This window comes from Rana temporaria, chromosome 5 (assembly GCF_905171775.1).
Source record: "Rana temporaria chromosome 5, aRanTem1.1, whole genome shotgun sequence".
In the NCBI taxonomy this organism is placed as follows: Eukaryota; Metazoa; Chordata; class Amphibia; order Anura; family Ranidae; genus Rana; species Rana temporaria.
This window is the reverse complement of record NC_053493.1, coordinates 384,882,523-384,908,087: the sequence shown is the minus strand read 5'-3', so window position 1 is coordinate 384,908,087 and position 25,565 is coordinate 384,882,523. Positions and strand designations below refer to the sequence as shown.

General features: G+C 43.3%; 1 protein-coding gene across 2 annotated transcripts in view; it reads left to right on the top strand.

The window, feature by feature from the left end:
* Positions 1-25,565, top strand: part of EXT1 (exostosin glycosyltransferase 1) — a 404,130-nt gene that overhangs the window by 303,906 nt on the left and 74,659 nt on the right. For both annotated transcript variants that reach the window (XM_040354883.1, XM_040354882.1), the window contains 2 exons: positions 19,037-19,130; positions 20,823-20,930. In XM_040354883.1, the coding sequence (XP_040210817.1) occupies positions 19,037-19,130; positions 20,823-20,930 (202 nt within the window). The remainder of the gene's footprint in view (positions 1-19,036; positions 19,131-20,822; positions 20,931-25,565) is intronic.

Sequence of the window (25,565 nt, the reverse complement as noted above, 5' to 3'; positions counted from 1 at the left end):
ACAGATTGCTTTTCAGGTAAGCAGTAAGCATGAGCTACGGCGTGTTTGCAAAGCCCGCCAGGAAGTCGGCACTGCGCAGCACTAATCGCAGGCAGTGAGACATTGTCCCAATGCACCGCTGCAGAGATCGGGAAATGTCTCACTGTCTGTGATTAGCGCAGAGCAGTGCCGACTTCCTGGCGGGCTCTGCACGTGGGGTTTGCGAACACGCCGGAGCTCATTCTTGGCAGCATAGCCACACGTATGTACAAGCCCTAAGGCTATATTCATACCTGAGCGTTTTCAGCTTGTAAAACGCCAGAAACAATCGCCCAACAAGCAAAATCCTATTAATTTCAATGGCACCCGTTCACATCTGAGCATTTTGTTACCTGAAGCAAAACGTCTGAAGCTCAAAATACATGAGCTTCCTTTTGGGCAGATTACATGTGTTTTTCTGCTTTTTACATTGACTTTTTGTCGCAGTCAAAACGCATAACTTTCTGCCTGAAAACGAAACGCTCGGGTGTGAATGCAGCCTAAAAGACACAAACTAATGCAGCGCTGTAATCCTTAATAGATTGTTGTTATTTTTATTTTTTTGTGCAAACTGTGCAAGCGCCTGAATCTGTCCTGGTGTCAGCCTCTTGCAGTACTTATACCGCAGAGCTGAAGTGTGATAGAAAAAAGCAGCACAAAGAGCCAATCGGTTTATCTGCTAATGAGGCATGCTGATGAGAGAAGAGAGCAAAGTGACATCACTATGCTGTGTCACCTTATATTGTCCATTCATAGGCTGGGGAAGGTCCAGGGTGACATGACCTCATAGGAAGTTGATTATATGATGCTGTCCATTAGACTGAGGACACCTAGCGGCAGAAAAAAGTACTGCAGGGGAAATCTCTGGATTGAAGGTGAATATTGAGAAACGGCTGCTTTTGCTATTTTATCTGTTAATGAGGTATTCAGTTTTAGTGTATATTTTGACTGTAGTTCTGCTTCAAGTGTGGCTAGACCTTAAAATTTAATTTTTTATAATTTTAATGTGAAATACAAAGGCCGGCACACATACAGTCAATGTGGCGTCTGGCAGGGCATGCTGGAAGTTGTAGTTCAGCGCCACCTGTGCGTTCCCGGATTGTCTGAGCGTGTCGTCGGAAAGCTTTGACTCGGCAGAACTATCTGTGGAGCTGTGAAGGGGGGGAACAAAGCCATCTGTAATGTGGGAGAAGAAGATGAGGAGAACATCTGTTTGGAAATGTAGCTTGCCTATCTGGCTCTTGGAAGTTAGGGCCCCAGTGGGGCCACTGTTTATGCAATTCCGAGGCTGCTGGGAGTTGAGCGGGGCTTGTTTGTGCGCTCATGAGGAAACCCAGTGACTGTGCCACAATTATAGTACTGCATGAATAAGAAAATGCTATTTTCCTCATTATTCTCAATGTGCTTCTGGGATTGGATAAATTATTTTGTTTGTGTGCTTTTTTTTTTTTTATAACCCAACAGTTCAGTTAAAGCTGAAGCTCCAGGCAGGTTATAGCTGAAGTTTAGGTATGGATTTTATTGCATAGTTACATTGGTCCTGCTTGGTCCAGGGTAAATATAATATATATATATATACACCATACCTTTGGGGTCCTCATGCCAGCTAGAAATCACTGTAGTCTACAGCGATTGCGGCTAACTCCTTCCTCCCCCCCCCCCCCCCCCCAGCTGCCCTGTTGCTTGGTGAACTTATGATGGTGCCTGCTCGGCACAGATGCCATTCAAGGGAACACTTAAAGCATTCTATGATTGGACTAGGTGGAGAGGTGTGGTGGTGATGTCACAATCTCCACCTCGTCCAATCAGCATTGACAATAGTGTTCTCTGAATGGCACCTGTGCCTACCCGACTTCCTCCTATGTTCATCAAGCAGCAGGGCACCCACTAGGGAACAAGACACAGAAGCTAGTAGCAGTCGGATACTGGGGTGGTTTTACAGAGATCTGGGCTCAGAGGACGTGGGTTTTATTGATGCCAGCCATCAGACTGAGGACATCTAGGGGTTGAAAAGTAATGTGGGGCAAATATCTGGCTTTAGTTTAATATTGCAGAAAAACATTAGCTAAAAACAGAAAGAAAAACAACGAACAGATAAATATAACCAAAGTAACGTTTTTGAAGCGTAAAGCCTCGTACATACGATCGGACTTCCAACCAACTTTTCTGTGGATTTTGGTCGAAGGGCAATGCCCGTGAACTTGTTCTGCATACACACGGCACAACATTCACCAAATGACATGTTTTTTCAGCTCTTTACCGCCACCCTTTGGGCAACTTCTGCTATTTGTTTGATGTATAGCATTGGTTCTGAGAATGCGTGTTTGGATTTTAGTTGGACCAACTTGCGTACACACGATCAGATAAACCGGCCTAACAGATTTATTGCCCAACAGTTGAGCATGAACAGCCAACTTTTGTTGTCGTTAATTCAGCCAATAATTGTCTGATGGAGCATACACACGGTCGGATTATCCGACGCAACACACCCATAAGACAATTATGGCCATAAAGTTGGATCGTTTGTATGAGGCTTAAGGAAATTTGGAATGCCCTCTTCCTCTCCTAACCCAAACTGGCTATCCTCAGCTGTCATACCAAACTAGATGCATATTGCTGAAATTACTTCCAGCCAACCATACCTCTTCTCCCTGCTGCATGTTCATGGCCGTAGAATCCTACAACTTCGATGAGAATTCCCTATGTCAATATAGAGATTGGTAAGGCAGCAGGAAGATGCATGGTGGACAAAAATAGGTAAGTATATGGCGTGTGGGTTACATGAGCTCAGTGGGGGTCAAGCAAAAATGTTGGGTAACTTTTGAAAGCTTCCTTACTCTTTTATTTAAACATGTTGCTTGCATATTGTAACAAGGCCCCTTTAATTCTTGCACAGAGGTGCAGTTCCTAATTTTCAGGTCCTGCGGGGGCGGGGTTAAATTAATAAATGGGTGTGTTTATACCAAATGTGATCACAAGTTATGCACTTGAGTGTGTTCAGTCTAGGATCCGAACCCACATGTGTGAGCCCACCAGGAAGTTCTCAATTGTACAGGCCAATCCTCTGTGGCTGAGGCTTGCCCCTCCCCTCTGTGGCATGTATACATGCCCCTTATATACATGCGGCTACGCTCGGGTTGGGGGGTGTCCTGGCTGTAGATGATAGGCTCATAAAAGTGACTGCATCCTGGTGGGCTTGCAAACATAGATTCCAACCGTAACCTGAACACAACCAAGCCATCACTGGTGACCACATTCGGTATAAACATGCCCATCTTATAAATTTAGTTTTTACAGCCCGCCCCTGCAGGGCCTGAAATGTAGGGAATTCACCATAAGAACAGCCACTGCTTTAGATTTCCCCTACGCTGTGAAATTTAATGTCGCTTCAAACGATTTGCATTCTTGCCGCTTGATTTAGTTGACTATTTGGCCCAGACTGCGCTCGGAGCCTGAAATGAATCGGCTTGCTTCTCGCTATGTGCATCATTTTATTACCAACATTGACTTTTGTTGTGTGCGCGCTTCTCCGAAAACAGATTCTGTAATTTTTTTTTTTCTATAATCCCCGTCCTGGGGGAGAGATTGTAAGAGGAAGACAATGCAGATAATAGAGATCTCTGGGAATACCCAGGTACCACACAGGCTATTTTTGTGTGATGAGCTGTCACAGTGTTTTACCTTCCTTGCCAACGTTGTACCCCCAGCTCCAGGCCTCGGCCTGTCAGTCATTGTGCCCTGAAGGCCTATTTCACGCCCTCTTTTCCAGCCAACATGAAATTGCATTAGAAAACTATGTGAATTCCAAGTCCCAGCGCAGAAATAATGCATCAGTCAAACAGCGGCGAGCTTTAACCTCCGCATTCTGGACACGGCGGCAGCTCTCTTACCTCGGGACTCGTGCCCACATGCTGCGACGGCACAGAGAACCACATTTTTTGGTCCTGGGTTTAAATATCCCTTTGATATTTGTCTGCGGTAACGTTAGACAATGGCCATAAAAAGTCAGCACTACATGGGGAGAGGGCCTTCCGGCCAAGATCCTCATTCCAGTTGTAGATTCTCTTTAGTATTTGAAGTAGTTTAGTGAATAATAAATATAAATTTATGTTTTAAATCTGGGGCCTCCAAACTTTACTGTATGAGGGCCACATCATATACCTTACAAATGTTCACGGGCCGACAAAAATCCGTTGTATTAATTGATTAAAAAACTTGAGCCCATCAAAGTTCCCATCACATTGGAACCCCTCTCGCATCAATATCCCCATCACATCAGAACCCCTCTCGCATCAATGCCCCCATCACGTCGGAACCCCTCTCGCATCAATGCCCCCATCACATCGGAACCCCTCTCGCATCAATACCCCCATCACATCGGAACCCCTCTCGCATCAATGTCCCTATCGCATCGGAACCCCTCTCGCATCAATTCCCCATCACATCAGAACCCCTCTCGCATCAATGCCCCCATCACATCAGAACCCCTCTCGCATCAATGCCCCCATCACATCGGAACCCCTCTCGCATCAATGCCCCTATCACATCGGAACCCCTCTCGCATCAATGTCCCCATCACATCGGAACCCCTCTCGCATCAATGTCCCCATCACATCGGAACCCCTCTCGCATCAATGTCCCCATCACATTGGAACCCCTCTTGCATCAATGTCCCCATCACATTGGAACCCCTCTCGCATCAATGTCCCCATCACATCGGAACACCTCTCGCATCAATGTCCCTATCACATCGGAACCCCTCTCGCATCAATGTCCCCATCACATTGGAACCCCTCTCGCATCAATGTCCCCATCACATTGGAACCCCTCTCGCATCAATGTCCCCATCACATCGGAACCCCTCTCGCATCAATGTCCCCATCACATCGGAACCCCTCTTGCATCAATGTCCCCATCACATCGGAACCCCTCTTGCATCAATGTCCCCATCATGTGCCCCTTACATTAGAGCCCCTATCAGCATCCTTGTATACATTGGTAATCTACCTATGATATAAGGGGGGATTCTGATGGGGACCCTCATGTATAGGACGACACTGATGGGAACTCTTTTATGAAAGGAGGGACTCCAATGAAAGGGGAACCTGATGGGAACTCTGTTTTGGATACGATGGGAACTCTGTAAGAGGGTTTTGGATATGATGGGGAGGGATTCCAGTGCGATGGGACCTCCAATGTAAGAGAGAGGCCAATGTGATGGAACCTTTTAATGTAAGAAGGATTCCGATGTGATGGCGATTTTGATGTAAGAGGGTTTCCTATGTGATCGGGACTTTGATGTGAGAGGGATACATCCAAGTCCCCATCACATCCAAGTCCCCATAACATGGGAATCCCTCTTATATCAGAGTTCCCATCAGTGTCGTCCTTTTACATGAGAGTCCCCGAAAGGATCCCACTTACAAAAGAGTACCCATCAGTGTTTCCCTTTACATCAGAGTCCCCTCTTACATGAGAGGGCCGTATAAATTTTTACAGTGGGACGGATTCAGCCCATGAGCCATAGTTTGAAGACCTCTGCTTTAAAATCAATAAACATTGGGGTCCATTTTACATCTGTGCATTAATTCAACGCACATTTTGTGTGTTAACACATTGCAGTGTCATTTATTTTGAATAACACCCAATGCACTATGGCAATTTGCCATAGTGTATTCCGGCAAAACATTTGTGACACACCTGATAATTGGAGTCGGCTGCTCTAGGGCTTATTAACACTTGGGGGGGTTTAGGGGGCAGTCCAAACATGAAGGCGGTTCCACCTTTTTACTGTTCTCCATCTTAAGCTGCAAAAGCATATGGGGTTGAGCGTAGGCAGCAGAGACTGATCTGTGTCAGACATTTGTGAACACAGCCAAAAACTGCATGAGCCCCGGGATTTACATGATTGTAAAGCAGAGGCTGACAGGGGTGTCAAACTGGCGGCCCTCCAGCTGTTGCAAAACTACAAGTCCCATGAGGCATTGCAAGGCTAACAGTTACAAGCATGACTCTCACAGGCAGAGGCATGATGGGACTTGTAGTTTCGGAACAGCTGGAGGGCCGCCAATTTGACACCCCTGCTCTAGGTGATGCTTGATCAAATTTGGTGCCGTCGTTTTGGAAAGAGGGTCTGCATCAAACCTAAATGTCTTGTCTAACAGTTCACGGGTTTAGATTGCACACATTTGCAAATCCATGTGTAAGCTGCAGAGGGCGTGACAAGGCACCCCAGTATTATCTGCAGTCCTAACTCTAAATTTGGAGAGCCTCCATAGTAGAAGTACATGCATTATAATGGATAGGAAGAGGGCAGGTGAGCCTGGAGGGAGCCCCACACCTTCTTAAAGGCACAGGCACACAGGACACCCAGCACATAGCACAATGGCAGCAAAGGTGTCCAGTGCGTCCGCTCACCACAATTCCAACAGCATTGATATGAATGCATGACTTGGAGGAATGAGATTTACATTCGCAGTTCTGGTCGGTAACCTTGCAGGCTGATGGTCGTATTTTTTTTATTTTTTATATATATATATATATATGTAAATGCATTTTGTAGAATTGTGAGCCATTACTGCAGATAAATCCCACATAGTCTCCTTTCTGATTGCAAAGTCTTCCTAACCCCAGCGATCAATTATCACCCGCTTTCTGAGTGCGCAATCAACGCATTTTTTTTTAGAAACGCTTCTGTGGTCAGGGAACCCTCCCGTTGTCAGAGAGAGCCCAGGCCCTGCGGTAGTTTAGTATGAAGTGATCTGAATGGTAAGAAGTGAATGATTCCTGGTATAATCACGCTCTCGGGGGCCAGGCTGGTGGAGGCGGTGTTCTCCTTTAATGACGTCTGCCACATGCTGCATGCTAACTTTCTCTGGGCACGTTGGACATCTACTGGTCAGGCATGGAACTGCAGTACAGCAAGCATGTGGATTTTTATTCAATGTTCCCTTATTAGACTGTCACATTCGTATCTGTGATCCGTTTCATACATCATTTAACAGGTTACATTCTATTCATATTTCCCTTATCATTTTGTTATATTAGAAATTTGTATTTTAAAGGTACAGTTGTAACTTGCAATCCAGTTTAGGTCCTTTTTTTTTTTTTACATTCCAGCAGTGGCGGCTGGTGCTCCAAATTTTTTTTGGGGGGTGAAAACATTTTGAAAAAAAAAAAAAAATCAATTGCTGCCACGGTGCCAATCAATTGCTGCCACGGTGCCAATCAATTGCTGCCACGGTGCCCATCAATTGCTGCCACGGTGCCCATCAATTGCTGCCACGGTGCCCATCAATTGCTGCCACGGTGCCCATCAATTGCTGCCACGGTGCCCATCAAACGTTGCCACGGTGCCCATCAAACGCTGCCAGTGTGACCCCTGCTCGCCGTCTGCCCGGCACTTACCCTGTCTTGGTGGGGCAGAGGGTGACGGCGACGAGCAGGGTCTTTCATGTCTCCTGTGGGGCCAGGCACTTCTCTGCACCGTCCTCATGTCCCGTCAGGCGTCCAATAGCGGCGTCTGTTATTTTAACCAATCAGGTGACAGGTGCACCTGATTGGCTGAGAGGTGGGTCAGTGTTAGGGGAGCAATGTATTCGGTTCCCCAACACAACACTGAGTAATTGGCGAACGCACAGCCGTGCGCCCGCTGTTTACCCTTTTGGAAGCCTATTAGAACGTACAGGCTCTAATCAGGAAGCCTATGGCTCTAATCAGGGGCTTCCAAAACACACCCGCCGCTGTAATTTTTATGCCCGGTGCCCGACAAGGAGCCGGCGCATGAATAGTGGTCGGCAGCAGCGGCCATAGATGGATTCATGCAATGCATGAATCTATCTATGCGAGAGAGCAGGAGAGGGGGGGCGACGCACCGCCACTGCATTCTAGGTTAGGGTTGCGTCTCTTCTAGAGACTTCACCGCCCATCACCATCCATGTTTTCTGTAGGGGCAGGAATCTGTGAAAGAGGTGTAATGGTATTGAAATAAAAACAAGTTTGGCTAGACGGACTACAAAGTTGTCGTCGTGGATTTTTAAAATGTATGCGGAGTGTGACCAAGCAAAGTCGCCGCCACGGGCACATAGTAGGATCCGTGTCTGTGAGGCGACTTCATTATTCTTTTTGGCAAAGTTACCAATGAGAAGACTAGTTGGGTTTGTATAGGAATAGCACATAGGCTTCCTGTCACTGATGAACCACATGAATAACTTTCCTGCCCATAGCTTCAAACCAGGAAATGTAGACATCCTGGCATGGATTGAGGATTCGCATCCTCCCTACACAAGGTGTAATGATCAGCGACCATACTACTTGAATCCGCTCTGCAATGTTCCTTATATTAACTTCTTCTATAGCACAGCAGTTAACTGTCTTTTAATCACGTCGTCGGATATTATAAATTATACCCCAGGCACTTCCATGACATCAAACAGGTTGCTTTTGTTTCTGCTCCGTCTGTCAAACGATGGGATTTGTCAAAGAGATCTGGTTTGAGGATGACAAATCTGACCCTTTGCTTAATAAATGATTGAAATCTCCGCTGTTCCGCCTGGATAAACCACAATAAATAATGGATTTTCTGGCAGGAAGACTTAGCACATATAAGTGTATAGTACAGAAGTATGAAGAACACTGCGCTTGCTAAGAATCCTTTATAAGGCTTCATGGATGAAAATGGAGAGGAACATTTTATATATATATATATATATATATATATATATATATATATATATATATATATATATATATATATATATATATATAGCAAGTTAGATTTTAGGTCTTGGGTTTGTCATAAATGGGGTGACCCCACCATGATTTGATGACGCAATGTGACACACGGAGAGGACATTAGTGAGCACCTCCATGTGGGTTATTTTTTTTTCCTTAACATTTTTATTTATAGGGGATAGTGTCATTTATTTGTGATGCGGTCTCCCACCTCTTGTCTTATTTTTTATTTTTGTTTAGATCTTTTAAAATTTGAAAAATGCTGCTAGTCTTAAATGGCAGTTGTCAGCTTCAACAACCAATTATATATGATCTTTCACTGATCAGAGTTTAGTAATTAATCTGATTGGTTACTCTGGGATACCATCATTTTGCACAGTCCACTGGATATATTTATATCATGTCAAAGGATTATGGGCCTGATCCACAAAAGGGATACGCCGGCGTATCTACTGATACGCCGTCGTATCCCTGTTTCTATCTATGGAACTGATCCACAGAATCAGTTTCTCATAGATAGGCAGAAGATCCGACAGTGTAAGTCCCTTACACATGTCGGATCTTCTGCCTAACTATGAGAAACTGATTCTGATTCTTAGGATGCAGTACCGCAGCCGCCGCTGGGGGCATTTCTCGTCGAAATCCAGCGTCGGGTATGCAAATTGGCACTTACGGAGATCCACAAAGCTTTTACGCTTCGTTTTTTCTCCGTAAGTATTAGTTTGCCGTCGCAAAATTAGGGCTGCTTTTACAAAGTGTAAAGTTGGTACACCATGAAGGTAGACCCTTCTTTCCCGCGACGCTGTCCAATTTTTTTCCCGCCGCATCTTTTTTTTTCCAGACGCAACTTTTTTTACCCGGCGCGATTCACAAAACTCGGCGTAACGTAATTTCGCGCAATGCACGTCAGGAAAATCGCGTCGAGGGCATGTGCAGTAGATAGAAAATGTGTGTGTGTGTGTTATTTATATATATTATGGGAAATTGTAGATAAAAGTACCTTTTTTCTTTTCAAAATATTATTAATTGATCAATTTAAATATTCAAATATGAAATATAATATAAAATGTGTTTTTCATTTTTTCTATATATGGAGACGTTTGGGACACCCTGTAAAATACAGATTCATGAGAAAAAAAGCTTTTTAATGGTGAAACATACAGTTCATGCAATACTGATTACCTAAATCAATGTTTATATATGTTTGCCAATTTTAAGGCTATGTAAGACCAAAACGTTGTTTCTTTTTTTTGTTTTTTGACTTGTTGGAGAGTTGTATTACTTGGATACTATTCTCTATATTGGTGATCGCTGACTTGTGATCTGGCCTACTTTTTCTGCTCATCGGCTATTTTTTTATTGTTGGCATATTATATGTGGGGTCCTAAACCATTCCTCTTCCTCCAATGTTGCCCAGGAAGGTCAAAAAGTTTGATACCCTTGAACTAAAGTGTTCCCCTTAACTTTCTGTATGGAGACCGAGAGGGTGAGTTGGATACAGACATTAAAAACCTGGCAGTAAAACTTTCTCGCATCATCCGAAATGAAAAATGGGTAAAATATATATATATATATATATATACACACACACATATATCTATACAGGTATATATATCTGTGTGTGTGTGTAATATATATATATATGTGTGTGTGTGTGTGTGTGTGTGTGTGTGTATATGTATGTGTATATATATATATATATATATTTTTTAAAAACATTTTGGTAAAATAATGCTACTCATTAAGCCGACTAAGTGTCAATATTTCCAATTTTTCTTGGGATTTTTTAAATATCCTGATGTATTTTTTGGTGATAGTGCTAATCTTTTTTAATATTCGAAGTCTGAATATATTTAATATTCCATGTCTGAATATATTTCATCAAATTGCAAAGTTTGCAGAAGTTCAATTTGCATTTTAAGCGTGAAGACCTTTTTTATTTTTTTTTATTTTTTTCCGGAAACGTGGCTGCTTGCACACTAGTCTTTTCAGGTGTCCTTAGCCGGTGTCCTCTTCCTAGTAGGCAGTATCCGAGCTTAGACTCAATTCTCTTCATCAGAATCTTCCACAACCTTTAATGCTTTATTTTTTATTTTTTTTGTTCCCCAAGGTCGGCAAATACCATTATAGAGCGGCATTAAAATTTCCTCAGAAAAGGAGGCAGTATGTTTGATTTATGGAATAATTATCTAGCTTTACCTCGGTCTTTGCCAGAAAATTACATCCATTTTTTTATGGGGCCGCAAGGTATTATCTCCGGGAAAATGATAATTAAACACCTGTGAAATCAATTAGCCCTTTGCATGGAGGGAAAAAAAAATTGGATTCAAAATGATATTTTGTCATTTGCAAACTTTTGAGCGTTTTGATGTTCTTAGAATGACAGGGAGAGGGATGCGCTCGGCAATGATAACGCTCGCTGTACACTTTGATTTACATAAAACCACCGTCATGATATTTATCAGGGTGCCTGGCTGGCAGCTGCAGATAGTTTGAAGGGAAAGAACTAGATTATGTCTACAGAATTATTGTTTGACCAGTTACACAATAACGTGTATACATTTGTCTGTTAATTGTCATTTTTAAAGTGGACTTGTATTAAAATGATAAAGCCTGTCGTGTCGCCCCAGTGTGAACTGGGTCTAAGGGGTTCATTTTTTTACAGTAGCGATTTGCTTTTTTGTACTATAAAGGGCTAATTTTCGTTTTTTTAACCCCATTATGTTTCTGGCCGATTAATCGATTATGAAAATCGTAATCGATCAATTTCATAATCGATTAGTTGTCGATTTAATCGATTAGTTGTTTCGGCCCTATTTTGTTACTTTTTTTGTTTAACAGGTATTTGTTTGATACAGATTGCTTTAGTAAACTGTCATCCAGTTAGGCTGCATTCACACCTGAGTGTGGCGTTTATTTGCTGCGACAAAACGCAGCGTTTTTTACCGCAATTTTTTACAGGTCTAGGGTCACCAATGTAAAACGCCCAAATTCGAGCGACAAAAAAGGGTCCAGAACTTGTTTGGGCTTCAGTCGTTCGGCGTCAGGCGTTTTGTAGTGGAGATGTGAACCATCTCCATAGAGAATAATGTATTTTTTCCCCTCTAGCGTTTTGGGGCGTCGCGCTTCAGGCGACAAAACGCTCAGGTGTGAATGCAGCCTTATGGTTTATGTCTACTTTTATAATTCCATCAAGCTCATGGATCATGGCACAGCTCTAGTTCATGTTACATGGCAATGTGGTCTCTTTAATAAAGGGACTCCATAGTGCCACAGGCTGTAGGAGGTTGGGATACCAAGGTGGGTCACTGTACTAGACGCATGCTCCAAGTATCAGGTGATCTAATAATAATCCTAGGGCCACAAAGTACAGAAACAAATGCCTCGTTTCCACTGAGCGGATCGGTTCGGTACGGTTCGGTACGCTATTTTGGGTGTTTCCATTATGAAAGCGTGCCATAAAAGCGAACCGTACCGGACCATTCTGGGTCCTGCTTCATATGTGGGGCCATAGAAATGGAACGGTTCCATTAGGGCGGACCTACAAATACATCTCACTGATTGGTGGACGCGCTAGGCATTTTTTCTAAATCCTGTATGGTCCCGACGTTCCGATTTTGCAGTGGAAACACTCACGAGAATAGACCGGTCCATTCTAAACCGTTCCAAACATACTGACCCGAACCGTTCCGTTCAGTGGAAACAAGGCAAACATGTCCTACATAATACTTCTCATACACATGTGCAGTTGTGTTTTTGCTCTTGCATCTGGTAATGAGTCTAGAAATGCAGCATATGAGATCACTTCAGGAAATAAGAAGAAGAGTACATGAATTATTATCAGCCCTTCTTTTCCTTTAACGATTGCTCGTTCGGTAATCACACAATTAAATGCCTACGTCATGATTTGTCGTGTGAAGGAAAAAGATATTTGGCATGCACATTAGATCTGCACCTGGACGCACTCAGTCGTGTCAGATGCAGAATTCTGCATATGGAGGAGATAATATCCAGAGGGCTCTTTGTCCAAATGTAATCTCGCCCACAAGTGCCTTAAATTTTACCCCCCGCAGTGCTACGCCGGAAGCCCACGCCAGCGTTCCAATCAGACAGATTATTTCTCATGTTCTTCTTCCATCCTGATTGCTGTTCATTAGCTCTGCAAGGTCATTTCTAAACCTGACACATCTCTTTATAGGAAAACCATCGTAGGTTTTCTCTGTTAAGTGTACATTTACCCTTTAAAGGCTATGTATGATTTTATTTGTGTGTGTGTATATATATATACTGTGAGTGTGTGTGTGTGTGTATATATATATATTTATGTGTATATATATATATATATATATGTGTGTGTGTGTGTGTGTGTGTGTGTGTGTGTGTATATATGTGTGTGTATATATATATATATATATAAAATAAAACACTCAGGCACAGTTTACTCTCTTTTCAGGGTAAAAAAGTGAGTGTTATACACCAATAAATACAGTGTGTGTATATATATATTGGGGCACTAATATTTCTCCTAATACCAAAGATGGGACATTGTTTACTCCCACTGACCACAGTTTTGGCTACCCTAAAGTCTGAAGCACAGTAAACTGGCCCCTTGTTTGGAAAGTTTGGGGACCCCTGCCTTAGGCCATGGGTGTTTAACCTGTGACCCTCCAGCTGTTGCGGGAGTAAAAGTCTCATGAGGCATTGCAAGGCTAACAGTTGCAAGCATGGCTCCCAAAGGCAGAGGCATGATGGGACAGCTGGAGGGCCGCAGGTTGGACAATAATGCCTTGGGCAATATTGAAAAATAAAAAAATATTGAAGCGTTTTGGAAGAATGGATAAATTTACTTTTATTCCATATTTTTCCATAGTTTTTTTTTTTTACTTGCTTTTTTTTGTTAGGACAGCGGTCTGATGGACCGTTTTCATCGGTCAAAAACGATCGTGTGTGGGCCCCATAGGTTATTTAACCATCGGTTAAAAAAAAGCCAACTTGCTTTAAATTTAACCGATGGATTCTTAACTGATTAGGTCAACACCGATCGTTAGTAGGCACGACCATCGGTTAAAAACCCATGCATGCTCAGAATCAAGTCGACACATGCTTGGAAGCATTGAACTTCGTTTATTTTCAGCACAGCGTTGTGTTTACGTCACCACGTTCTGACACGATCGTTTTTTTAACCGATGGTGTGTAGGCGCGACGGACCATCAGTCAGCTTCATCGGTTAACCGATGACAATGGTCCTTCAGACCGTTCTCATCGGATGGACTGATCGTGTGTACGCGGCTTAAATGTTTTTCTTTAGCTGATCAATCAAGATGGCCGAGACCGTAACCTTGTTTCCCGGTAGACCAATGTTGACATTCTATCATAATTCTCCTGCTGTAGACTTGATGTATGTTATCTAGTTGATATCAGACTCTTAAGTCCCTCATAAAAACTTGGTTAAGGAAAGGCATGAGAGATGACTGGGGCTGGAAAAATCTAGATGATGTATTGTGAATTAAGCCTGGTGTAGGACAAGTAATGGCTCCCATGGTGGATTGGTGACTTTCCCATTACCTGCGTGCGATGGCTTGGCAGACGACGGCTAGAGGGAACATTGAGATAGGCTGATTAGTCACTGCTGGTCCTTCTGTCGCTCAGGATAACGGTGATCCAAGGCTTCTCCAGCATCCACCTAATCTTCCAATTGATTGACGGGGAGCACGTCCGTTTAGAAAATCCAGATGCAATTTTGTGCTTATTGCTTTCTTAGAGAAGGCAGAAACGCAGTCGATAGGAAAGAGTTAATCGCTAAACCTTGTGCCTCTCACAAGAATTCTAGGTTTGGATAACCTGCTGTATTGGAGATGATCAGGTAGCACAAGCTTCTATCCTAGCCTATGGCTAGTGAGTTGATGCGTTTGTTAACTAATCCTAGGCCTCCTGTATACTGGTAATTCAGTATTGTGGGCACTTCATCTCCTGTACTTCTCACCTTGGCGAGAGTCTTGAGAATGCAAGTAACATGGGAACAGCACTATCTGTAATTTTCAATAGCTTTTTCAAATTTTTTCTTTTCTTTTTTTTTTTTTGTCCATGTAGTAGTAATTAGTAATTTTTTTTTTTTTTTAAGGATTGGGCTTGGTGATTGGAAACAATCACCTTGTAAAACAACCCATTCAATTTAAAACAGAAATGAAATGCAAAACATTTTTATACAAATAAAAAAGGGATAAAAAATGGATTTTATATATATATATATATATATATATATATATATATATATATATATATATATATATATATATATATATATATATATATATATATATATATATATATATATATATATATATATATATATATATATATATATATATATTTTTTATCGAATTATGAGTAATCCCATTCCCTCTGTTCTCAGCTGCATAAGGGGAGGGGGGCGGGGCAGCAGCACACTGATCTTGCCAATGAATGGCTGTGATACGGAGGGGGGGGGGGTGTCAGGACATGTCACATGGGCTGCTCCGATGTGATAGGGGAAGAAATGCCCTGCATAGAAACTCACTGAAAACTGAGCATGTCTTGTAGAGCGGCTAAAACTGCTCTGTAAATCCCCAGCTGCAGTGGGGACACGGACAGAAGGGGGAGATGAACAGCAGGATCAACCAGTGTTTTTTTTGCAGAATACAGAAATTGAATCTCATAGTGAGTATGAACAGCATGTACTATACCATGTATTGATTGTTTTTTTTATGAGGTGTATTAAGTGTCACTTTTAAGTGGTTGTAAAGCTTCTTTTTTTTTTTTTCTTTAAATAACAAACTTGTCATACTTACCTCCACTGTGCAGCTCGTTTTGCACAGAGTGGCCCCGATCCTCGTCTTCTGGGGTCCCTCGGCGGCTGTCTTGGCTTTTCCCTGCATTAGCTAACCCCCTCTGGGAAACACTCTCCCAAGGGGGTTAGCTTGCTGGCGTGCTCCTGAGACCTGTAGCTGACGTCCATAAGGCGCTGACTACAGGACTCGGCCCCGCCCCCTGGCCCTCACATCATTGGAGTTGATTGACAGCAGTGCGAGCCAATGGCTATGCTGCTATCAATCTATCCAATGAAGAGTTGAGAAGACTGGGCCAACATCAAGCGCGTTCTCGACACTGGACTTTCGAGGACTGGGGTTGGGGGGGGGGGCCTGCAATCGCCGACTGTTTTTTCACACTAATGCATAGGATGCATTAAGGTGAAAAAACATGAACCTTTACAATCCTTTTAAATGCAATAAAAAAAGTCAGGTCACCAGCCTGGGTCTGCTTACTGGAGGGCTGTGTGATTCTCAGGACTGGATGCAAAGAAATAGAAATCCTTGGGAAGGTAAAACAGCTGCCATACTTGTATTTCAACTATTTATCTTTTCCAGTTGAGTGCCACTTTAATGTTGTGTTGTAATGCATGCTTTTAATCTATTTTTCATGCATTTTTTTTGACACAATGTCATTTGCACATTGAAAAAAAATAAACAAAAATCACATTAAATGCAGAATTTTTATAACGGCAGCCTGAATCCAAAATCTGGCTTGTGTCAAGACTCAGCCGCTTATTAGCTTATTATCTCTCCCAGAGCCAGAGAGCAAACAATAATTTATACACAATTATATTTGCCGATCATAACAGCTGCTTCTTTGTAGCTTTTTATGCAGATTATCATTTAGGCCGAAATTCTTTAATTCACACCCAAGACCAAAAGCTCCTAACTTTAGATATTATTAAACCCAACACATTCTGCCCAGGTTAAGCCTTTTAGTTTCTGGATGCCTCAAGAATAGGCATTATCGCTTCCTGACAATTAGAACTCCTCTGCATTGTTAATTGCGTCTTTCAGCCGTCACACATCTCATTATCTTTCTGCCGATTGTCGACAAGCGTGGATTTGGCAGTAAATTGAAGGCTGAAACGCTTATTAGCATGGGAGATGTGCTGAGTGCAGACAAATACGCCGAGATTCGAACATGACAAGTTCAATAAGATGGGACATCCGCTTCCAGACGTGCTCTTCATGAGAAGGCTGGACCCTTCCTTCGGCTTAGACGTGCATTTCCTGAGAGTTCGTTGTTTGAGTAGTGCTCGGAGTTGCTGCTCATAATCCCAGAGTCGTGATCTTTTTCCCGTGCAAATTAACTGTACATGCTTGTTTAAGCAAATGATCCTCTTGCTAATTGTGCCGTTTTTTTCAGCCATGAGGTCGGGGATTGTCTGACACCTGCGTCTATAAAAATAGGCCTTGTCTGGTCAAGAACTGAATCGGGCTGAGGACACACACAATGTGGCGCCTGCAGGCGATGATTAAATTAGTTGGTTGGAATTATGACATTTTAGCCTGGCATTTAATACCAGCTTTATGACTGGATCTGGTATAGGGGTTGGTGTAGAGAAAGGCGGTGACTGAGTTTTTCTCTTGAGGAGTGACAGAATTGGAATTGGTATAGCAAAGCCTCTAAATGTTTCTTTTCCGCCACAATTGTCTCTTGATTTGAATGCCTAGATCTGGATGCACTCTTTAAAGAAAGAATACAGTGCATTAATATAGTGAGTAATGCAATGTTTAGGTATTATAGTAACTTTCTTACTTTTATTGTTCAGTGTTTCACATTTCATATACAGGGTGGTACAGCTTCCTCTCGTGGTCATTTGTATATCAGGAGCACGATTTGCATTGCAGCTTTACAAGAGGCAGATATGGCTGAGCTTATTCTGGAAATTGAGTGTTCTATCCTAACAACTGCACACTTTATTTTAAATTTTTTAAAGCTTTATTTGAGCCTTACACTTCACATTGGATTAGAGGTCACCTTAAACAAAAAAGTTGCTGGCTTGGCAGTTCTCTGACCTCCAAGTCTTTCAGCTCATAATAGTTTTAAATAGGAGAGCTCCATATGGCTGTTATATTTGCCAATCCTATACACTATCAGGACTTGGGAAGCAGTGTCTGGGGTCAACCAATTGTTAGGGGAGGCAGTGTATAAGGTCAACCAGTCATCGGGGGTAGCAGTGTCTGGGGTCAACCAATTGTTAGGGGAGGCAGTGTATGAGGTCAACCAGTCATCGGGGGTAGCAGTGTATGAGGTCAACCAGTCATCCAGGGTAGCAGTGTATGAGGTCAACCAGTTGACGGGGAGGCAGTGTATGAGGTCAACCAGTTGTCGGGGAGGCAGTGTATGAGGTCAACCAGTCATTGGGGGAGGCAGTGTATGAGGTCAACCAGTCATTGGGGGAGGCAGTGTATGAGGTCAACCAGTCATTGGGGGAGGCAGTGTATGAGGTCAACCAGTCGTTGGGGGAGGCAGTGTATGAGGTCAACCAGTCGTTGGGGGAGGCAGTGTATGAGGTCAACCAGTCATTGGGGGAGGCAGTGTATGAGGTCAACCAGTCGCTGGGGGAGGCAGTGTATGAGGTCAACCAGTCGTTGGGGGAGGCAGTGTATGAGGTCAACCAGTCATTGGGGGAGGCAGTGTATGAGGTCAACCAGTCGTTGGGGGAGGCAGTGTATGAGGTCAACCAGTCGTTGGGGGAGGCGGTGTATGAGGTCAACCAGTCGTTGGGGGAGGCGGTGTATGAGGTCAACCAGTCGTTGGGGGAGGCGGTGTATGAGGTCAACCAGTTGATGGGGGAGGCTGTGTATGAGGTCATCCAGTTGGTAGGGCAGTAACAAACACTTCAGGAGACCCTTGAGAAGAGCTGAAGTGTCAAGCTCAGAATAAAAGCACAGCTAAGTGAGAGGGTTAATATAATTAAGAGTACATATTCAGATCCTTATACAAATCCAGGAGTGACTGTTTTTCTTCGAAGATTGTTGACATGAGCTCAGCATTAGCCTTCCTGTAGATATGAATTGGCAGCCAGTTGATCCATACTCTTGGTGGGCTGGTCAGTTGAACAGGTTGGAACATCTTGTTCTTTTGTGTTCTTCCCCTTGTGACAAGCATTTGTGGGAATGTCCGGGCTCTTACTCTAATTGGCCTCTTTATAGTTTCCATTTAGTCAAGCTGAGTAGTATATGTTTATGAAGCACTCTTCATTGCTCAGATAAGAGTTTAGCCTGAGTACAGTCTGACCATGCCTGCCCATCTGGCCGCTCTATCAGTGGGCACCTGAGGTTGGATCGGACCCATTGACTTGCAGCGAGAGGGATGGACAATGTAGGGCACACATATTTGTATTGCTTTATTTATGTAAGAAATCACCCTGTACATGTACTGGTATAATGATGTGTAGACACTAAAGGAACCTTCTCTTTATCCTCAGGTATGATTATCGTGAAATGCTGCACAATGCCACTTTCTGTCTGGTCCCCCGTGGCCGCAGGCTTGGATCCTTCAGATTTCTGGAGGCTCTGCAGGTAAGACTAAATTTTAACTTTTTTTTTATATATTTTTTTTTTCTTATTACATTCCTTCATAACATTTAAGTACCCCCATGTATATCTGTCTGAGACACTCATCTTGTAAGCACTTGTACATAGTATATGCAGCTGCAGACACTGTTTAAGGTGAACCTATTGCTTCCCCCTCTTTGAGCATGGCACAGGTTCGCTTTAACCTCTGTTACCCCTGTAGTGGAAGAAAAGCAAACTAAGGCCCCTTTCATACGGGCAATATCCAGTTTTCTCAGCAGGGGATCAGTCCGCTAATCCCCTACTAAGCCAAACGGAGTTGACGGATCTGATTATGCAGAGCGGGCTGTATCTATGCCCGCTCTACTGTGGGCAACTGGATGTAAACGGACCAGCTGTCTATTTACATCCGACTGCCATCCGTTCCAGCGAGACGCAGGGGAACGGATCCCCTGCTGTTTGTTTTTTGCCGGATCGAAGGTAATCGGGTGTAAACACACAAGTGTTTTTACATCCGACTGCCCATAAAGGAGAATAGAGGGTCCGATCGTAACCAATTGGACCTCATGTGTAAAGGGCCTGAAGCTTACCATAGATGGAAAGCTCGATCAATTTTTTTTGTCAATGCGGTTGTAATCGAACCTTGATTTGGACTACTAATGATTAGAAGAAAGAACAAACTTGCAATATAAAAAAAACACCTTTTAGTTCATTTTTAATATAGAGGGGAAAAAAACTTGCCCATCCATGCATGTGACCATGCTTTATTTTGCTGAGAGATCATGTTGTTGAATACAACCCCCCCAGGCATTTCTAGTCATGGCCATCTTGACTAAGGGCAGATAATACATGTAGCTTTTACCTTCTGGAATTCATCTGTGCTTGGCTCAGACATGCAGGCAAGGAGGATGTACTTGGCTGCGAAAACACCTCCTAAAGACTCCTGAGATGTATGACATCATTTGCATAGGCCTGGAAACCACGAAGTAACTAAAGAAATGTATATATGATCGTTTCCCCTCTATTTACTAATGCTAGCAGCAAAAGGATAAAACACTGTCAATGTTGATTGAGAGAGTGAAGTTCTGCTTTAGGACTACCAATTCATAACAGGCAGCATAAGATGCCTACTCTTACCTTTGCTTTGATCCCCCTATGCAGACATCATCGGTTGATCACCTTAATTCCTGTGCAAGTTTCAGCTTTGAAAAGGTTAAAACTTGCATAGAGGTAAGCAAACTCCCCCACCTCCCATGTGCGGGCCTGGTGATTGGCTGCTCGGGGAAAAAAAGCTCTGCAATGAAAAAGGCAGGGAGAATGTACACATGTGCCTTTGATTGGAAGGACTGGGTACCTGCTGGGGGTCTGTAGGAGGAGCGAAGCAGAGGTAAGAGTGGATATCTTGTAGTGATTGCTATTTTATCAATGGGCTTTGTTTTTCCCCCATATAGGTTTATTTTAAAAGGCTATTAAACAAAATTAGAACAGTTGTGTGCTCACATACTTATTGAGTATGATGCCTCTGGCCCATTGTGTTCAGAGCAGCAGAACAGCTGTTATTGCCAGTCTCACTTGTTTCGGCATTGTGATGCGGTCTAATCATTGTCCAAGTACTAATGTAATTTTCTTGGCCTTTTCACTTGTTGTTAATGAAGATGTGCTGCAATGCCTTAATGGTATGAATAACTTCATCTGCAGGCTGCATGTGTTCCAGTGATGCTAAGTAATGGATGGGAGTTACCATTCTCTGAAGTGATTGATTGGAACCAGGCGGCAGTCATCGGGGATGAGAGGTTATTATTACAGGTGAGAATTACTTCCATTAAAAGGAAATGTCCACTTTTATATTCATTTGGGACTCATTATTGTGTGATTATACAGGATTTATTAAGCGCAAAAGTTTGCACAGCACTCTTCAATGTAAGTACATTTAAAATACAAGATGAGTGGGCGATAAGGGCCTTGTTCATGAAAGCTTACAATCTAAAAGGGAAGGGCACTTGATACAGAAGGTAATAACTGTGAGGATGAGCTCATGAAGAAAGTAAAAGTTCAGTAGTTGGTTAAAGCGGGGGTTCCACGGGTTTTCGTTTTTTTTTTTTTGTTAAATCCTTCAGCCGCTCTTACCTCATTAAAATAGCCACTCGTGTGTCCCAATCTTATAGCCTGCAGCATTTGTTTTGTCCCGAAAAGGAGATTTTATAAAATCCATAGATGGACGTTTCCATCTTTATTGTGGGCACTGTGAAGCCCAGCAGGATGTCCTTCCGGGATACGGTGAATGCTGACGTCCCAGCATTCACCGCTCTATCCCACGCAGTGTTGACGGCGAGCGTCGCCGTCAACACTGCACTGTTGCCATCACAACGGCCGGCGTACTGAGTAGGTCACGCCCCGTTGTGAAGACACAATGCTTGCCGAGTCACGTGACCCGCGAGATATCGTGGGATTACAGCACAGCGCGTCTCCTGGGATTCTCATCACTCACTCCCAGGAGACATAGCGCTTGTCGGGGGGAAAATGTAATACACACCCACTCCCGCGGGGAAACGCTGATTGACAAAAGATTAAGAGCTGAATTACAAAGGTAAAGATGCCGGTTAAAAAACAAACAAAAAACAAAACCGATTATGTATAGTGGACGGGTAATGGTTTAATTAAGCTAAAGTTGTCATTTAGGGTGAACCTCCGCTTTAAAGGTGGATAGTATTTCATGAAGAGATGAGTTTTCATGAATTACCTTAAAGGTGAATGGAGTTGGAGATAGCCGGACAGGGAGAGGCTCTGGAAAAGTCCTGGAGGCAAGTATGGGAAGATGTAGCGTGTAGGAGGTCTTGTGAGGAACAAAGTGGAAGGTTTGGGTGATATTTTGAGATGAGGTTGGCGATGTAGCTGGGGCCACAATTTTGGATGGTTTTATATGTTGTTCGTATTTTCAATTGTATTTGTTAGGCAATTGGGAGCCAGTGATGGGGTTAGCAGAGAGAGGTAGTGCAGGGGGTGGGGGTGGTTGTTGGGTGGAAGTGGGATAAACTTTCCAGAAGAGATGAGTTGTCATGGATTACCGAAAGGTGGACAGAGTTGGAGATAGCCGGACAGGGCGAGGCTCCGGAAACAAAGTGGGAGGTTTGGGTGATATTATGGAGGGGGTGGGGATGGTGGTTAGGTGGAAGTTGGATAAACTTCCCAGAAGAGATGAGTTGTCATGGATTACCGAAAGGTGGATAGAGTTGAAGATGGCAGGATAGGGAGATGACAAACATCAGAAAATATGCATAAAGTAAGTATAACCATCAAAAGCACATACAATAAACATATAATTTGCCTTGTCCACTGAACCCAGAGCTTACCCCAAAAGACCCCAGGGGGATCACCAACTGAAGTCAACACCCCTGCAGAGAGGTAGCACCATGCGGTCACAGAACACATAATGACCAAGCCAGAGTGAAAAGGTGATTTAAGTATAAATATTTAAGCAGAGTTTAAAGGGGTGTTCCAGTCATTTTTAATGTTTATTAAAAGTCCGCAGCTACAAAAAGTGTAGCTGCTGGCTTTTAATAAACATACACTCACCTGCTCCACGTTCCAGCAAAGCGCCGGACGGGGCTCCGCTTCTCCCCCCCCCCCTCTCCGGCGGGCACCCACTGCGCATGCGCAAGCCGTGCTGCGCCATCTGATTGGACAGGTGATCGCCTGGGACCTGTCACGTGTCCCAGGCGATCGCCTACAGGGAGGGGCTGCCAAAAGGTGATATGACGTATCGCCTTAGCAGCCCCTCGGCGGAAGGAGGAAGTGGGACAGGGGGCAAGGTGTGGCATGTAAGGGGGCAAGGAGTGGATTAAGCGGAAGTTCCACTTTTGGGTGGAACTCCGCTTTAACAACGCCATGTTACACAGAACATTGGCGCATATGTCTAGCCTAGAGATTTTAGATTTTCCATAATCATCACTTGAAGTTAAATTGCAAAATAAACACAGGAGGGCGCCTGCAGTTAGTTGCTTATTTCCTGAAAAATGGATAGATATTGCTGAGACAAAAAAAAAGTGCAATTTAACTTCAAGTGATTATGGAAAATTAAAATCTCTAGGCTAGACATACGTGACAATGTTCTGTGTAACATGGCGTTGTTAAGTCTGCTTAAATATTTATACTGAAACTCTGCAAATCACCTTTTCACTCTGGCTTGGTCGTTGTGTCCTCTGTGGCCGCATGGTGCTACCTCTCTGCAGTGGGGTTGACTTCAGTTGGTGACCCCCATGGGGTCTTTTGGGGTGAGCTGGGTTCAGTGGACAAGGCAAATTTATATTATGTTTATTTTATGTGCTTTTGATGGTTATAATTGCTTTTATGCATATTTTCTGCATATTTTTGTATACCCTCTGTGCCGTTCCATATACTAATTTGGTGGCCTGTATTCCCCTGAGGAATCCAGTGTTGGCGAAACATGTTGGGAAAACACACCATCTTGTCACCATTGGTTACATGAAATATACCATTTCGTATTTATCGGCATATACCGCGCACTTTTTTGCCCTGATTTTGCAGGGCAAAATCGTGAGTGCGGTATACGCCGATACCCGCTTTCCCGCGCCGAGTTTTGAATACTGCGCCGACATATACCGAGCGCAGTACACTCGGGTATAGTCGGCCAGTCTCGGCTCCTTCCGCGCTCACGTCCTGAGCACACACACTCCCCACCACATAGTCCTGTCTGGCAGCAGAGGAGACCCTATTTTTTTCTGCTGCAGTTTATTAGCTCTTCCTCACCATGACTGGACAGTAAAAGGAAAAGCAGCTCTGCTCTCTCCTCCTACCAGTATGTTTTTGCACTACAGCATAAGCGGCTGTCTCATTGCACTACATCACAACTGATTGGCTCTTTGTGCTGTTTCTTCTTCTATCAGTCTGAGTTCTGCTGTATAGGGCACACGGTCCATACCAAGTCAGTCAGGTACTTACACTGCTTATTTAAAAAAAAAAAAAATGTATGTAGTAATTAAAAGATGCATAGATTGTTTTATTTCTGCTATAGTTCAGCTTTAAACTTGACACTAGAATATACTGTAATAACTAATGACAACTGCCTTCTTTATATTATTCCTAATACAACAGGTGCACGTTGTATGCTACTAATATATAATGCACAGAGTTTAATGTACAGATCATGTCTGATGAGATGTTCCATTGTTTTAAGTGCAAAATAATGGCATGCTTATATGTCGGCATCATCATCGCCACACCTGCCATTCTTACACACATCTTCCTTACTGTAGTACATTCCACTTTAACTGCCCTCCTGCTCTCGGGCAGAAAAGCTTTCATTTGTGGTACCTGAATTCTGCAGAGTATTGACCTTTAGCGCTAATCCCTGCCGGCTTCTGCTTCCTCGGGAACATGACAGACCTGGGAATTAAAGCATACTGGAGCCAATGCATTAACACCTTCTCTTTAATGAGAAAAGTAGATGTGTTAATTCTCTGGCTGCCCCTACGCCTCCTCTCTCCCGGCTGCTTTCAGCAGCTGCAGGAACGGTTTTCTAGGCTTCGTACGGCAAGTGAAGTTCTTAATGATGGCATTGAGGTGCAAAAAAAAGTGCACAGCTAGCTTAAAGGAGTTGTAAATAAAAAAAAATTTTATGCTGAAATGACTGTTTACAGGTTATAGAGACATAATAGTTAAATGATTCCTTTTAAAAACGATTAAAAATAGATAAAAATCAATCATATAATATTCCTGTGGTTTCGTTTTTGCATGTTGTTTCCTGCCTCTCTGCTGTACAGAGCCATACAGGGCAGTGATGGCTTGGAAAACAAAACTGATCCAAAGGGGAGGTGCTGTGGGGTTTTAGACACACAGTAATCACACCTCCTTGATTAGTGACCACAGAGAGAAAGCTCCCAGCACTGTGGTTATCGGGAAACAGACAACCAGGAAGTGTGGAGATCAGAGAAGAATTAAAGCAACTTAAGAGCAAAAACGAACAATGAGGACATGAAAACAGCACTGCATTAAGGTAAAGGAAGCTATTAAGATAAAACATTTTTTTCCTTTACAAACCCTTTAAAGTAAACCCGTCATGAGAGAAACATGGGCGCCACTGTTGCTGACATTTTCCGTTTAAAATTGCTATTAGTCTGGCTGCTTTTCTGACCCCTTTTCTTCCAATACATATTTTGACCCAGGACATATATATAAATGAGTTTCTACCTTTACAACAACTTCCCTTCATACTTCTTCCATCTCAGAGACTTAGGGATTGATATAGAACGTAAAGTAGATATCGCTATCCTCTCTCATTTATTTGCCATACTATTAAAGCGGAGTTCCACCCAAAAATGGAACTTCCGCTTTTCGGAAACCCTCCCCTCTCCGGTGTCACGTTTGGCACCTTTCAGGGGGGAGGGGGGAGCAGATACCTGTGCAATACAGGTATTTTGCTCC